This window comes from Crotalus tigris, unplaced genomic scaffold, assembly GCF_016545835.1.
Source record: "Crotalus tigris isolate CLP2741 ecotype Arizona unplaced genomic scaffold, ASM1654583v1 scf7180000017752.986373038:1224578, whole genome shotgun sequence".
Classification (NCBI taxonomy): Eukaryota; Metazoa; Chordata; class Lepidosauria; order Squamata; family Viperidae; genus Crotalus; species Crotalus tigris.
The window spans coordinates 1,136,492-1,151,935 of record NW_024096614.1 but is presented as its reverse complement, the minus strand read 5'-3'; the positions used below and the strand labels follow the sequence as shown (position 1 = coordinate 1,151,935).

The 15,444-nt window shown below is 39.6% G+C and overlaps 1 protein-coding gene across 9 annotated transcripts in view; it reads right to left on the bottom strand.

The window, feature by feature from the left end:
* Positions 1-15,444, bottom strand: part of LOC120306760 (cytochrome P450 2J2-like) — a 51,762-nt gene that overhangs the window by 17,623 nt on the left and 18,695 nt on the right. For 3 of the 9 annotated variants that reach the window (XM_039340558.1, XM_039340559.1, XM_039340556.1), the window contains 3 exons: positions 8,120-8,282; positions 6,889-7,038; positions 6,267-6,427 (listed from right to left, as the gene is read on the bottom strand). In XM_039340558.1, the coding sequence (XP_039196492.1) occupies positions 6,267-6,427; positions 6,889-7,038; positions 8,120-8,252 (444 nt within the window). In that variant the 5' untranslated portion in view covers positions 8,253-8,282. Of the gene's footprint in view, positions 1-6,266; positions 6,428-6,888; positions 7,039-8,119; positions 8,283-9,365; positions 10,906-14,418; positions 15,200-15,444 lie in introns of those variants that run through there. The other 6 variants (XM_039340552.1, XM_039340553.1, XM_039340551.1 and 3 more) reach the window with 5 other exon arrangements.

Here is a 15,444-nt window from a genome sequence, read left to right as displayed (position 1 = left end):
GAGTGGAAAACTGCCTTCAACTGCCCTATGGGGAGCTATCAGTTCAAAGTCATGCCATTTGGACTACAGGGGGCCCCAGCTGTATTTATGCAGTTGATTAATGAGGTTCTACATGATCACTTGTACAAAGGGGTTTTGGTGTATCTTGATGATATCCTGATATACAGCACAAACATGAATGATCACATAAAGCTAGTGAGAGAAGTGTTAAAGAAACTATTGAATGCCAAGCTTTATGTCAAATTGTCAAAATGTGAATTTCACCGAACCCAATTAGACTATCTTGGCTACCGAATTTCCAATGAGGGTATTGAAATGGATCCGGCCAAGGTAAAAACTATAATCGAATGGCAACCCCCAAGGACTCGCAAACAGCTCCAAAGCTTTCTGGGTTTTGCCAACTTTTATCGTCAATTCATCCCTTCTTTTGCCGAGATTGCCCTTCCTCTTACAGAACTACTCAAAACAGGCAAAGGAGGAGGGAAGCCACGACCGGGCCAACCACTAGCATGGACAATGAGCTGTCAAACAGCTTTTGAGAATTTAAAGAGACTATTTGCCGCTGAACCGGTTCTAAAGCACCCCTGCCCAGGGGAACCCTTTGTGATTCAAGCCGATGCCAGCGATGTGGCGGTTGGAGCAGTGTTACTTCAAAAGAACAAAAATGGGATCCTGCAATCCTGTGCCTACACCTCTAAGAAATTCACGGAGACCGAGCGAAGATGGGCAATCTGGGAGAAAGAGGCCTTCGCAATTAGGTGGGCGCTATTGAACTGGCGACACTATCTAGAAGGGAGCAAGGTGCCATTTGAGGTATGGACTGATCACAAGAACCTAGAGGCACTGAAAACTCCTTGCAAATTGTCACCAAAGCAAGTACGGTGGGCACAGTACTTTAACCGCTTCAACTTCACTCTAAAGTACATACTAGGAGGAAAGAACTTTCTAGCTGATGCGCTATCCCGGTTACCCCAGTACAAAAGTGAGCGAGAGCAGGTTAACGAGGCAATTATTCCCAATCCACAAACTGTCACTCAACTTACACCTCGCAGGGTCCCCAATCCGGATGACCCTGGAGTGAAGAAAATAAAACGAGAGCTCCTCACTGACCAATGGTTCAAAGATAATCAAGCGTCCCTAACATGCAGGGATGGCTTGGCTTACAAAGGGGGGAAGTTATATTTGCCAGAAGCGCTCCGTCTAAATGCTCTCAACCACAGCCACGATGTAAAGCAGGCTGGACACTTCGGATATTTGAAAACCCTACACCTCACCCGCCGGCAATTCTGGTGGCCGGGGCTGAAAAAGGATGTGGAAAACTATGTAAAAAGTTGTACTGTATGTGCTACAATGAAAAGAATCCTGGGGAAAACTCCTGGGTTACTGCAACCCGTGGCAGACCCTTCTCAACCCTGGGAAAAAATAGCTATGGACTTTATAGTGGACCTACCTGAAAGTAAGGGAAATTACAGTACTTGGTACAATGGAAGGGATACCCATTGTCTGAAGCCACCTGGGTGAAATCTAGTGAAGTGAACGCTGACAGATTGATCGAAAAGTTTCATGTGAAACACCCCAGCAAACCGAAAGATAACCCTTAACATATGCTTTTGTTTCCTTACAGGATCTGTCCTTCTTGTAAGGGGGGCCGGATGTCAATGCTGCAAATACTGTATATTCTTGCTTTGACAATATGCAAAACTGTCTGGCATTTATTGGGTTAATACTTAGCTTAGACTGAGCGGGGAAAAAGCCCGGGAAAGAAAGAGGAAGTAAACGTTTGACCTTCTCACTAATTGGATAATGTGACCTGTGACTGCATGAGAAGGGAGGGGTTGAGCAAGGAAAGCTTGATGCCAGCGACAGGAAGTTCAGATTCTGGCATTAACCAGTCCAACATGGTGACCGGCAAAAATTGTAGCTCTGCAAATAAAGACTTTAGGAAACATGCCTGAAAGTTCTTTGAAGTGCTTCATTAGTCGGAACATGTGACAGGAGTCTCAGAAGCAACCGTCAGGATCCTTGCCCCATACAATATCAACATAGCACATAAACCCATCCAAACGTTACATTCCCAGTTGATGCGACCCAAAGAACCATTACCAATCAGTGATTTGTCCTCCATCATATACAAGATCAACTGCAACACATGCCAATGTAACTACATTAGAGAAACATCAAAAAGATTTAAAACCATGTTTTGGCAGTAAGAAGACAAGAACAACGCTCCCAAGTCTGGACCCCTATAGCTGAGCATGGCCACACTTTCAACTTTAAAGGAGCAGAAGTCATTGCTCATGATTCCACCAAAGGAGGCCGTCTTTTAAAAGAAGCTTGGTTTTCAGACTGTCATTTTATTAATAGACACATAGACCTACTACCTCCTTACCAAACACTAAAAAGACATTTACAAAAACATAAAATACCTAAACACTTCAACCCAACCAATAATAACACAAAAACACCACCCCACCCACTTATCGAACCCCAAACCAACACAATAGATATCCTTTCTACAACACAATCCTTTTCATCAAACTTAACTAAAGAATATAATTCTAATACAACCATGACAACTCACACAACCAACACACCATGTTCTGATACTCTCACACACAGAAACAACAACCCCCCTGACCACAACATCCAGGACACAAACATCCAAAACATAAATCCTGCAACCTCACAAGATACTCACACACAACAAAACATACACACACAACACCTAAGTAACCACAGAATATTAAGATCAAGACCAAAACTCCCCCCTGCAATGAAATATGACTTATCACATTCAATGGAACAAAATATTACAGCCTAATTCCCAAACACCACAAAACCACCCACAACTAATAAGCATAACAAATGAACACACACAAACATTCCAAATAACCGTACCCAACAAAACACACACACACAACAACCCTACACCAAACAAACTATACAATCCAAGAGGCTGGCTAAAAGGCATGCTGGATCTACGCGCCAAACAGCTGACAAGTGCGACTTTTAAAATGGTCTTGAGACTGACTGCTCTATGCCTTAAAGAGCTTCTTGGGCACATTGTGTGCACATGCCTCACTTCAACCGTTTTTTTTTAAACTGTTATGTAAATTTATGCACATGCTCCCCCTTCTCATTTAGCCCTTTACTCTGATGATGTTAACAGGTTGTTAACGAAAGCTCAGCAATTAATAAAAAAAGCCTTTTATCTTACATCCCAGAGCTCTTTATTTTTATCTGATTGACTTTAAATGTCCATACCTGGGATTCCTATATTCAAAATTATATATATATATATATATATATATATATATATCTTTGGTTATTCAGGTTTTCTCTCGTGTAAAATTGGAAGAGTCTTGGCGATGTTTTGCCAAACCCAAATAACCAAAGACCTACATACAAACACCCGCAAAAACCTCAGAAAACATATATATATATATATATATATATATATATATATATAATATATATATATCTGACTACCAAACCAAATTAACCAACCTACTCCAAGACTCCACATACAAACCCCTAAATACAGATCCCACCACCTACCTGGAAAAAACCACCAGATCCAAAATAAAAGCCTCCCCCATTAGCGAAGAGATCCAGCAAAGAATCATTCCCAGAGAGAAATCATCCAGATGCCCCAAACTCTATGGTCTCCCCAAGATACAGAAAGAAGGAACCCCACTCAGACCTATAGTCAGCTCCATAGGCTCACCTCTACAAAACCTAGCCAAATTTCTCGCCAAACAACTACAGCCCTATGCAGAATCCATCACCTCACACGTAAAAAACTCATTCCAGTTTATAGAGATCATAAAGAAACAAAACTTACAGCCCAGCGACCTACTCGTGAGCTTCGATGTCATATCCCTCTTCACCCAAGTGCCTATCAAAGAAGCCTTGACAGCTATCCAAAACAAATATAACCCCCCCAAACACATCTTAGATCTGACCAACCACTGCCTATCCAACACATACTTCATCTATAATGGACAAAAATACAAACAAACAGAAGGAGCACCCATGGGATCACCCCTCTCACCTGTCATTGCCAACCTCTACATGGAACACTTTGAAACCCAAGCTCTAGAAAAATCGGATCACAAACCCAAACTCTGGCTCAGATATGTAGACGACACCTTCATAATCTGGCCACATGGGAAAGAAAAACTGGACAACTTCCTCACACACCTCAACAGCCTACACCCCAAAATACAGTTCACCATGGAAACAGAAGCTAACAACCAACTTCCCTTCCTGGATGTCTTAGTCTACAAGAAATCCAATGGCTCCCTAGGACACACCATCTACCAGAAGAAAACACACACAAACCGCTATCTGCACGCTCTCTCACACCACCACCCAGCACAGATCAACTCTGTAGCCAAGACACTCATCTCCAGAACAAAACGCTTAGCTGACGAACAACACCTAAAAACCGAACTACACACTCTCACCAATGTACTAACATCCAATGGATTCCAAAGAAATAAGATTACAAACCTAATCCAAAAAGAAACCCCCACTAAAATCCAAGACAAAGAACAAGAAAACGGCAAAGCCCTCCTCCCATACATAAAAGGCACCACAGACAGAATCAGTAAGATCCTCCATAAACACAACATCAAAACAGCATTCTGCACAAACAGAAAAATATCCACCATCCTTAGAAACCCCAAAGATAAAATTGAATTAGAAAATCAAGGAGTATACGAAATCCCATGCACCACTTGTCCCACCACATACATCGGACAAACCAACAGAAGAATAAGTGCACGCATTGAAGAACATAAGAACTCAGTCAAAAAAGAGGAACCAACATCTTCCCTGGTCCAACACCTTAAAGCCACAGGACATGAAATTGACTTTAAAAATACCAGAACCATTGCCAAAAGTGAACATTTTAATAACAGAATAATCAGAGAAGCCATCGAGATAGAAAAACGCCCACACAGCATGAACAAGCGAGATGATACCTCCCGCCTACCAGCTGTTTGGAAACCCGCCCTTATTGACAAACAACTCCCTAACACAAAAAATGATACCAGACCCACATTCACAAAAACCACACAGGATGTCACCACCACACATCCACGCAAAAAGCAAACCCAAAGCCACACCGATGATGAGGCACAACCACAAACCAGAAGCCAGACCACAGCTGCATCATTAGCCACTTTAAACCCCTCCAATCCATACATGAAGCAAACTGACACCCTCCATGAAGATGAGGCACGACCACGAACGCGAAGCCAAAAAATAGCAAGGCAGCCCAAAATCTTAACCCCCCCCTGCATCTCAGACTAACCTGAGCACAACCAAACAGAACACTCCCCCAGCCAATCAGAGCACAGCCAACCCCCCAGCCAATCAGAGCACAGTCAAGCCCCTAACCAATCAGAACACACCTCCACCCAATCAGAACACAGCCAAGCTCCCACCCAATCAGTTCATACCCCCACTGGCAATTAAAAGGAAGACCACACATTGCTCCTCGAAGCACGAAGCTGAAAACACCAGCCTGAAGATGACGAATGGGACTTAGCTTGGAAATTTGGGGACTAAAAGTTCTTTTGAGACTTTTTTTTTAAAAAAAAGAGATTCAAAATATAAGTTTCGATTTAAAAAGCTGGAAAATGGTGCAAATGACATCTACTGGCAAATTACAGCACTACAGCTTGATTGAAGAGTTTAATTAAAAAGAAATAGAGGCTGCTATGCATGAGTTTTCTCTCTCTCTCTCTCTCTCTCTCTCTCTCTCTCTCTCTCTCTCTCTCTCTGCTCACCTGGCAAGCTGGATTCACCCTGTTCTCCAACAAGCTGACACACATTTTTATTGGGCTGGCTCTCTCCTGCCCTTGGTGTGCCAGTCCTCTTCCCCCACTGAGTGAGAAAGAGAGAGAAAGAGAGAGAGAGAGAGAGAGAGAGAGAGAGAGAGAGAGAGAGAGAGAGAGAGAGAAGGGAAGCGCAAGTGCCCCCCCCTCTCTCTCTCTCTGCAAATGGCAGAGGATGCTGGGAGCCACAGGAGAAGGCTCCCAGCCTCCTCCATGGTCTAGACCTCCTCCTCCATGGTCTAGGCAATCACCAGGGGTCTTGAGTGATTCATGAGCACACATATAAATGGGGAGGAGAACATATTAGATGATTTCCCAGGCTTCCTCCATGCCATTTTATGATTCCATGAACTATATTTCCATAGTGAAAACATAATTTGTTTGGAGGGCATTGTCGCTTTAGTAGAAAATATGACTCACCACATGATAAATGCCACCAGTGAAATTAAAAAAAATATTAAGGGCTTGAGTTAGTTTCTGGAAGTTTTCTTCTTCAGGAGCAAATTGATGTCCACAGCTCAAAGCACATATGACATTACAAACTGCATTTAGTACCAGAAGTGATGGGTCAAATGGCTGTCCTGCAAATGAAGGTATTTAATAGTGAAATTAGATTCTCCTGTTAACTGTTAATAGTAAAGAACAGGACTTTTAAGGTGATGTAATAGAATGTGAGAATGACCTTGGAATACAGGTGGGGGAAGAAGCATTGTCTAGGGAATGTTCAGGAGGCCACAACTGAATAACAGGCAGAGAAAGAAACTTTGAAAGGATCCCATCAACTTATCAGGCAGTAAAAAGAAACTGTGGGAGATTTGTACTTTCAAACTTGCAAGAGTCTGCTAACGTAGAAGTAGAGTCAGTTCATCTTGTTATGTCCCCTGTCTAATAAACTTGGGACACTGATGAAGGAAGAGAATTGGGAACTTTATCAGTTTTTAAAAATCAAATCAAATAAATATGTTTTTATTTGAAATAATCAGAATGAAAAGTATTTCTGCACTCAGGGACTTGAGCCATAATATTACTCCAAATTACAGACCTTTTTTTTGTCTAAAGAACTCCACCAATGTCTGAGCTGTGTCTTCTATTTGATGCTCAATGCTTTTCTTTCCCAGGCCCAGCTTCCTCAGAGAGGTGATGGCGATGTGTCGCTGCTGCTTCCAGGTGTGGCCATTAGAAAGAAGGATTCCTGAGGGCATCAGCAGAAAGTGATAAATGATTCTTTAAAAAGGATTAGGTTTAGTTATGCCAAATATCTCTTGGCTGGAAATACCAAACATTTGTAACATGCAGCCAATTTATAAGTTTCTGTCCATATTATTTTTTCTTTAAAAATATTTATTCATTTTGGAATTCATATGGACACTGGGAGATATATGTGGCATGGGGACAGTGTTTGCCAACCTACAGTATATCTTATATGATGGAAATCAAAAGCTTCTAAAATAATTGTTGAGTGCCAGGAAAATCAGGAGATCCAGACAGTTCAAATGGGTATAAAAAATTATTGTAAGGTTGAGCTCTCTACATGAATCTGAACTTCTAATGGCCAAAGAAAATTAGTGGGAGATAGGAGTAGAAAGAATTCAAGGTGGGCTGGACTTAGATCTCTTCTGAACATGAAGGGACTCATGAAGGGACTCACATGTTTGACCCCTCCCTTGGGCTCAGCTTGGTCATCTCCTACATTACCCATCCCTCCATCTTGCCCCCTCCTCTTCCGTGTATTTTCTATGCTGTTTTCCTCTTCATGCATTGTCCTGCAAAGTCTATTCTCATGGGAACTTGGCAAGGGTGGGAGGGAGGCAGTCTCAAAGGAATCCTCCTCCCCCTCTTCTGAAGGAGCTAGTGAGTAGCAGTGACACTGGCCAGTTTTCTCGGCGGTAGATACAGGAGCACCTCAAGTATGGGTGTAGGAGCTGATTAGTTTTTTCAGCTTCCCCATTTGTGGCAGGATGGTGAGGTGAGGAGAAGTTGCCTTTGACATTTAGTAGGTGGAAAAGTGATTTCCAAAATCTAGATTGGAATTGTGTGCCTCTGTCTAACACGAGTGCTGAGAGCATGCCATGTTAATGAAAGACATGGGCTAGAAAAAGTTGGGCTATGTCTTTGGCAAACACACACAAACACACACACACACATATTTCAGCACTTGGTGTTGAAAACCAAAATATGATGAAGTTGATTACAACAATTCTATGCATCATGTTACCCGAAATTGGAAGAGTTTGATGATAACTTAGGTTCAGTTTCTCACTATTTGCACTTACCCTTTTCTTTCCCTAAAATATCAAAGAAAGGATCATTTGGTCGATCAGCGAACTCTTCTTGGAAGCTTGTCATTCCTTCTTTCACAGTTTTGAATCCAGACAGGACAACTATAAGGTAAGGTCCAAGCCACATGGAGTGTACATTTCCATATCGTTTTACATGCTACCAAGTGAATCAAAGATAAGCTACATTACAATCAAATAAACAGATTATTTACAGATGATTTGACACCTACAGTCTTTCCTAAAACCTAAATTTTAGCATGTTTCACTATAGCTAATTCTCAACTCTTTAGAAACCGATTTTTTCTAAGATTCCTGCCAAGAATGTCTTATATTCTTTTCTTTATTTTCCTGGGATATTCCTTTTCCTATGTTTCTGCTTGAAATCCACCATCTGCTGTCTGTTTGTTCCCTTCATCTGATGGGTTACAACCTGAATTAAGATTGACTACAAGAACAGAAGTATCTCCATACATACTATTGGGAAAGTAGTTTTTTAAAAAAATGACTAACTTCCTTAAGAAAGATGATATGCAAATATTATGAAGGAAAACTGTAAGTTAATAGTTGCTCAAAATAAAAAAGAACCTAGTAACCCCCTTTCAGACTATAGGGAGCCTTACAACATTCTCTGGAGAAAGAGGCCATATTCAACAAAGGACAAATGTATCCTGGTGAATGTGTATTACTCTTGTTGCTACCATTTACAATTTGCTCACAAGGAGTCAGAAAGTGTGACAGAGCCAATTTTTCTGGTTCCAGAGAAAGATAGAAAATCTGAAGTAAAAAATGTACTTGTGTTTCTTGGAAGACAGTCATGAACAACATTCCCAAGTCATAAATTGTTCTCCCCTCCCCCCTCTTTTTGTTCTGCTCTGTGTAATTGTTGCTTGGAATTGCATTAGTTTAAGTAAAAGCCTAATAGTACTTCCTTCCAAGGATACAATCTTGATGTTCGTCTGTTATTCTAGGATCCCAAAGTAATCTTACAGTTCAAAGTTCTAAAACTTCAGCCCCATTACTTCACATCCTGCTCTGTGAAATGCTGGTGAGCAGGTCTCCGCTTGAATATTATGGCATAATGACAAAAATAACTAATCAAATGTAATCACTATAACTAGATTAATTGTGTTCCTCATTGTGTAAAAATATTTTTGACATGAATTTGTCCATACATTTGGTACAAAGAAAACAATTGAGAATTATCATATTTATTACTGGTTAATTATTTAGAATGAAATACCTTAAGGTAATAATCTTCATGAAGCCAAAACCCATCAGTCCACACGGTCCCGATGAGAGGAAGAGCCAAAGGACCGGGAGGCAAATGTCTTCGGGTCCAAAGTTGTTTCAGGAAGAGGAGAATCAGCAGAGCAAGCAGCAAAACAAGCAGGAATATCCCTATTGCCATCATTGTCCTGCTGGTTGTTTTTCTTTGATGCTTTCTAGTCTATCCAGAAGTGGTTGTTTCCTTTTACCTGAAGTGTTTTGTTTTTCTACCTGTTTTATGTACTGCGTTAATTGGAAACAAATAGCAACATATCTTTTGATGCTTTATCTAGTGCTGGTATCTTGTCAGCAAGTTGCTATTATATTAATTAGGTTACCTCTGACCATGTGTTACTCAAACAGTAGAGGAGGAGATTTTTTTTCAAAACCACGGGCTGTGTAATCCAATCTGTCCCTAACATAATACTATGCCAGAATTACTTAAAAATTACTTAAGAATCACGGTATAGCACATGTCCATGAAATTTATCTGAATAAAAAAGAGATATCAACATTGCTAACATTGGACGTTTCTGCATTGACAACAAATAGAGATGTAGCCATCTTTTACCTTTTGCTTTTAGAGTTAGATGATGCTGAGAGAGGGAATGTGAACATAATAACACTAGACCTAGTGTGAGAAGCAAGGTTATTGTAACCAGAGCTGATAAGGACTTGGCGGGATGGAGAACTGGAGAGGGGGCCCGCGCTTCAAGCTAATTGGGGAATGTGATTTATGACTGTTAATTGAAGGAGGGAATTGTGCTTTGATACTATGTGCTCAGGGGAGGGAAATTCAGTTTTTGGCTTTGATTATGTTAGTGCCAATGTTGTGATTTTTGAATAAAGATTCTTTAAGGTAAACAATGCCTCAAAGTTCTTTGGAGAGTTTCATCTGTCGGAACCATGACAGGGGAATTTTTTGGATCACAAAAATATCATCTCGTAGTCCATTATTATGTTTCATACACACATCTGGAAGCCCATCATCAGGATATTATCATGGAAAAGAAAATTTCACTCAGTTTCCCTTGCCAATTACGAAATGTCTTAACGAGGGCATCACACGGTTTGAGAAATATATCTAGATCTGTGCTGCCTCCAGTAGCTCTTCCTGGTTCTGTGCTTAATCCAAATATTAAATTACAGGGAGAAAATGATAAGTACTTTCACAATACCTACTTGTCAATTATGTCATCAATCCAGCTGTCTAATCCAGGGACACATTGAGAATGATCCATGTTAAAGCGTAGGCAGGGACAATTGCCCATCTCTGAATTATTATTAAACCCAATAGAAATCAGACCTAGCTATTCTTTATGATACTGTGTTTTACTGTATATGGTGTCCCCGTATTTTTAAAATTCTTTTTACTCTTTACAATCAAATTAGTCTTGATGTGTTTCTTTCTGAGCACAAGCTGAGAGACGAATCTTTGTAAGATTTTATTTTCTTTGAAACTTGTGTCTGTCCTTGTTCCTGGGCTCCACATGTTTTCTTTTTCCCCTCGTTATCTGTGTGGCAGAGATGATAAACATTCTAAATTTGGCCTGTCTGAATTTTAAACATAAATACTGGCTTTCAGAACTGTATTGTGGATTTATTTTTTTGTAGAAGAAACATATGGAACACTTTGGATTATAAATCTTGATTGATAAACAACCTTTAATGGTTCTCTTTTCTCCTGGACAGAAAGAATATATTTCTTACTGGACAGAAAACTTTGGATTTTACTTATATCTGCTTAGGGGAAACTCAGGATTGGACAATTGGTTGGATAAATCTATAAAGGCTACTTATAAAAAAATAAATAAAATGGATGTTTCATACTCAGCATTAAATAGTAAAACACCATCTTTAACATCTGTTCCCAGTAGCCTTAACTTGCCATATCACCAAAAAAAAAAAAATACTGATGAAACATAGAAAGAAATTCCATGTTTAAATTAATACAAAAAATAATTACTATAGCTTGGGAGCAGGTTAATAAAAACACAAAGGAGATAAAAGAACAATTTTCTAATTTAACTCTACAAACTCAGAAGATAACTACAGAGAAGGAACCAGCAACCCAGAAAATAGAAGGAAAACTAGGGAATGCTGACACAAACATTGATGATATAAAGGAAGAAACTAATGAGCACATTCAGATAAAGGAAAACTCAGAAGATACAACAGAAAAGACATTTTATTAACCAAAGTTTCAGAAAATACTGGATGACAAGGAAGGAGAGCTGATGGAATGGAAGATAAAGTCGTTAACAGAACTGTGGGGAACTGGAGAAGGAGGGAGGTGGGTTAATGAATATCAATGAGCTAGCTCTTCCAAAAACACTTTAACAAAATTGTTTCTCTTGTTCCAAATAATATATACAAAAATAGAGGAAGAATTATTTGATGATCCAAATGCATTGACTTGGAAAGTTAGTTTGCAAAGAAAGAAAGCTAGAGTAAGATTGAAGGAAACAGAAGCTTTGACCTATTAGAGGGAATGCTATATTATTAATTAGAGGTTTTAATATGGTTAAGAATAGATTGTTAGAAAAAGAAGTATTATTATAACTAGATAGTTAGGTTTTGTAATCAGAATATTATATCTTAGTATGAAAAGGAAAATAAGAATATGTTAAGAACTTTGAATAGGACTTCTGGTGGCGACAGCCATGGCGATGGCGGCTTTTGTCAGCCATCCGCCCTGGGATGTGTCAAAGCCAGCTGAGACAGCAAGCAACAGCTGTCCCATAGCTTGGAACCTCTCTCCCTGGGTGAAGGGGAGGAGGTGAGCTTTCCTCAGATAGTGGTAGAGCGCCCCGAGACCCAAAGCTTTTTTTTTTGGTGGTCAGAGGGTGAGAGCCCCCACGGAGTCTGGGGTGTTCTCCACATTCCAGGATGCATTTGCCCTGATTTTTTCCAGGGAAAGCTAGACACTGCTTCCACATCTGTGCTTAAAATGAATTTGTGAGTAAAATTTAAAGCAGACAGAGCTGACCAGGAGAGATTAAAATGGGGATTATTTCGGGACTTTAACTCCGGAAAAGAATTTATCTTCTCCTTCCTTCAATTAAGAGTGGTGAAAAATGGCGCTGAGATGTTGATTCTTTGAGTGAAAGGACCGGAAAGAGTCCTGTGACTCTTACTTACTGCTAATTTGCTTTGGCTGTTAGTAGTTCACATTCTTGTAGAGAGGTTACGCTTTGAATAAATCTATATAACCATTTGAACTGCCTGGATATTCTGATTTCGATGGTGCTTGACAGTGTTGCTAATAAGGTACTATGACAGAATTATTAAAATATCATGGTACATTATATGTCCATAACGTCTATCTGAATAGAAAGGAGAATCTTGTGGCTCCCAAGAGATTTTATTTAGTCCAGGATTGTGTATCGTGCATACACTTGTAAGTCCATCATCAGGACATTATCATGGAAAAGAAAATCTCATTTAGTTTCCTTTTCCAATGATGGAATGTCTTCATGGAAGCATCATGATGTTGGAGGACCATCTCTGGATCTGTGTTGCCTTTTAAAACTAAAACAAATTGCTAATAAGGAAGGGCTGTTGTAATAGATTCTACAGTAGCTCTTATTAATTAAAAGGTTGTGTGATTAATCCAAGCATCAAAGTATACGTAGATAATAATAAAGTCTTAGCAATACCTTTCTGACAATTGGCTCACTACCACAGTTGTGTAACCCATGGCCCAATCTGAAAGTGACCTTTGCTTAAATCTCTTCTTGAGGATCAATCCACCCACTACCTCCGGAGAACCCCATCTCTCTGTTTCCAAGAAAAGGAAAGCAATCTGGAGAGATTCCTGTAGGAAATGTGCTTTGAATATTATTCAAAGGCCACTGATGATGTCTCCTCGAATGGTGACAAAACATTTGCAACCAAACATTTGCAACCAAATTGCCAAGCTCGGAGCTCAAACCAACAGCTCAGATTCCTGTAAAATTGACAGAAAATAAAGGAGCTACCTTGAACTCTATACCTGTGGATCTCTTTGCTTGCACCTGACATTAATTTCCCCAGACTCTAATGTTATAGTCCTGGTGAAAGGAAAAAGTTTACTAGAATGGTCACAGATCCTCAAGCAGAATTTGTACTGCCAAAAAATCCAAATCCTATGCTTTTGGGGAAGGTTGGAGAGAAAATGATTAGGCTGTAACTACAGAAGGGACACTAAGAGTAAATTGAAAATAATATGTTTTATTGGCACCAAAAAGGAAACAAAGATAAAGAGTAACAAGCTTCCTTCGCGTCCAATTCATACATAGCTTTCTCGTCTTTCGTTGACCTGATTAGGTATGTTGTGTGAACCCATCAATGGGTTGAAGATGTTTAAGTATGGAATCAAAACATAAGTGGATAGGTATATAGAAAACAGTAACATACTGAATAGTTATTCTATAATTAGTGTTGCTCTTTTTATGGATTTAAGTTTAAGAATGTGTGGGAATAGCACACATTATAAGGGTGTGGATGTATTGTCACTTTTACAACAGGGGATTTATTGAGTTCTTTCAGTCCTTCAGGCAACCGGAAGCTGAAGGTCCTCAACAGGCTGTTTCATTGTTACAGAATTGCAGAATTAGAAGTGACCATTTAGGCTTTCACGTTCAACTGATTGTTCACTGCAGAAATACAACTTAAATACTCTTCAACAAATGGATGGTTAGCCTCATCTGAGTAAAGGAGAAATAACCCACTCTCTAGTGAACTGGTTCCATCATCAAAGGTTTCTTTGTAAAACAGAACTAGAATCCGCCTTCTAAAAAAATCATCCCCATTATTTGACATCCTGCTCTATGAAATGGTGGCCAGCAGGTCTCAGCTGGAAAACTCTGGTACAATGAGGAAAATAATTAATCAAGTGTCACCACTATCGCTTGATTCATTGGATTCCATGTTATCTGAGAATATTTTGAGGTTAGTGCTCTTGTCCTTAATTTTGATACAAAGAAAACTATAAAAAGACATCGTATTTATTACTGGTTAATTATAAATAGAATGAAATACCTTACCGAAATAATCTTCACGAAGCCAAAACTCATCAGCCCAGAAGGTCCCAATGAGAGGTAGAGCCAAAGGACCAGGAGGCAAATGTCTTCAGGAGCAGAGTTGTTTTAGGAAGAGCACAAGCAGCAGAACAAGCAGCAAAATAAAAATGTCCTTATCACCACTATTGCCTTGTGGGTTGTTTTTTTTTAATGCTTCCTTGTCAATGTGGAGGGGGTGGTTTCCTTTTTCCTTAATTATTTTTTTCTTTTTTTTCCTGCTTTACATACTGTGTTGATTAGAAACAAATAGCAACACGTCTTTTGATACTTTGTCTAGTACTGGTATTTTGTTAGCAAGTTGTTCTTATATTATGTTACATTAATGAGATTACCTCTGACCATATGTCACTCAAATAATAGAGGAAGAGATTTTTTTAAAAAAAGAAAAGAAACAAAAAAACAAGGGCTGTATAACCCAATAGGCCTGTAGAAGATAACCAGGTTCAGCCCAAGCGAGAGATCAAATGCATCATCAGTCATAAGTCCCTTCATGCCCACAAGAGATCTAAATCCAGCCGGCCTTGAATTCCTGTGACTCTTACCTACTGCTAATTTGCTTTGGCTGTTAGTAGTTCACATTCTTGTAGAGAGGTTACACTTCAAATAAATCTATATAACCATTTGAACTGCTTGTGTTATGGTTCCAGCTAATGAAACATTTCAAAGAACTTCCAGGCATTATTTTCCTAAAAATCTTTTATTGTTACAAAATGTCGGCACAGGCACAATGGAGGGTTGCTAGGATCTAAGTTCTCTTCCTCTGAGCAGTTAAATTATCAGCATGTTCCCTCCCTAAATTAGCCATCATATCTCACATTATCCAATTAGTGTGAAGGTCAAATGTTTTCTTTCTTTCCCTGGCTTTACTGCCAACCCCCCCCCTCTTCTGCTCTGTATTAACCCCATAATTACCAGACAATTCTGCATATTGTCAAAAGCAAGAATATACAATATTTGCAGCGTTGACATCTTGGATATTCTGATTTGGAT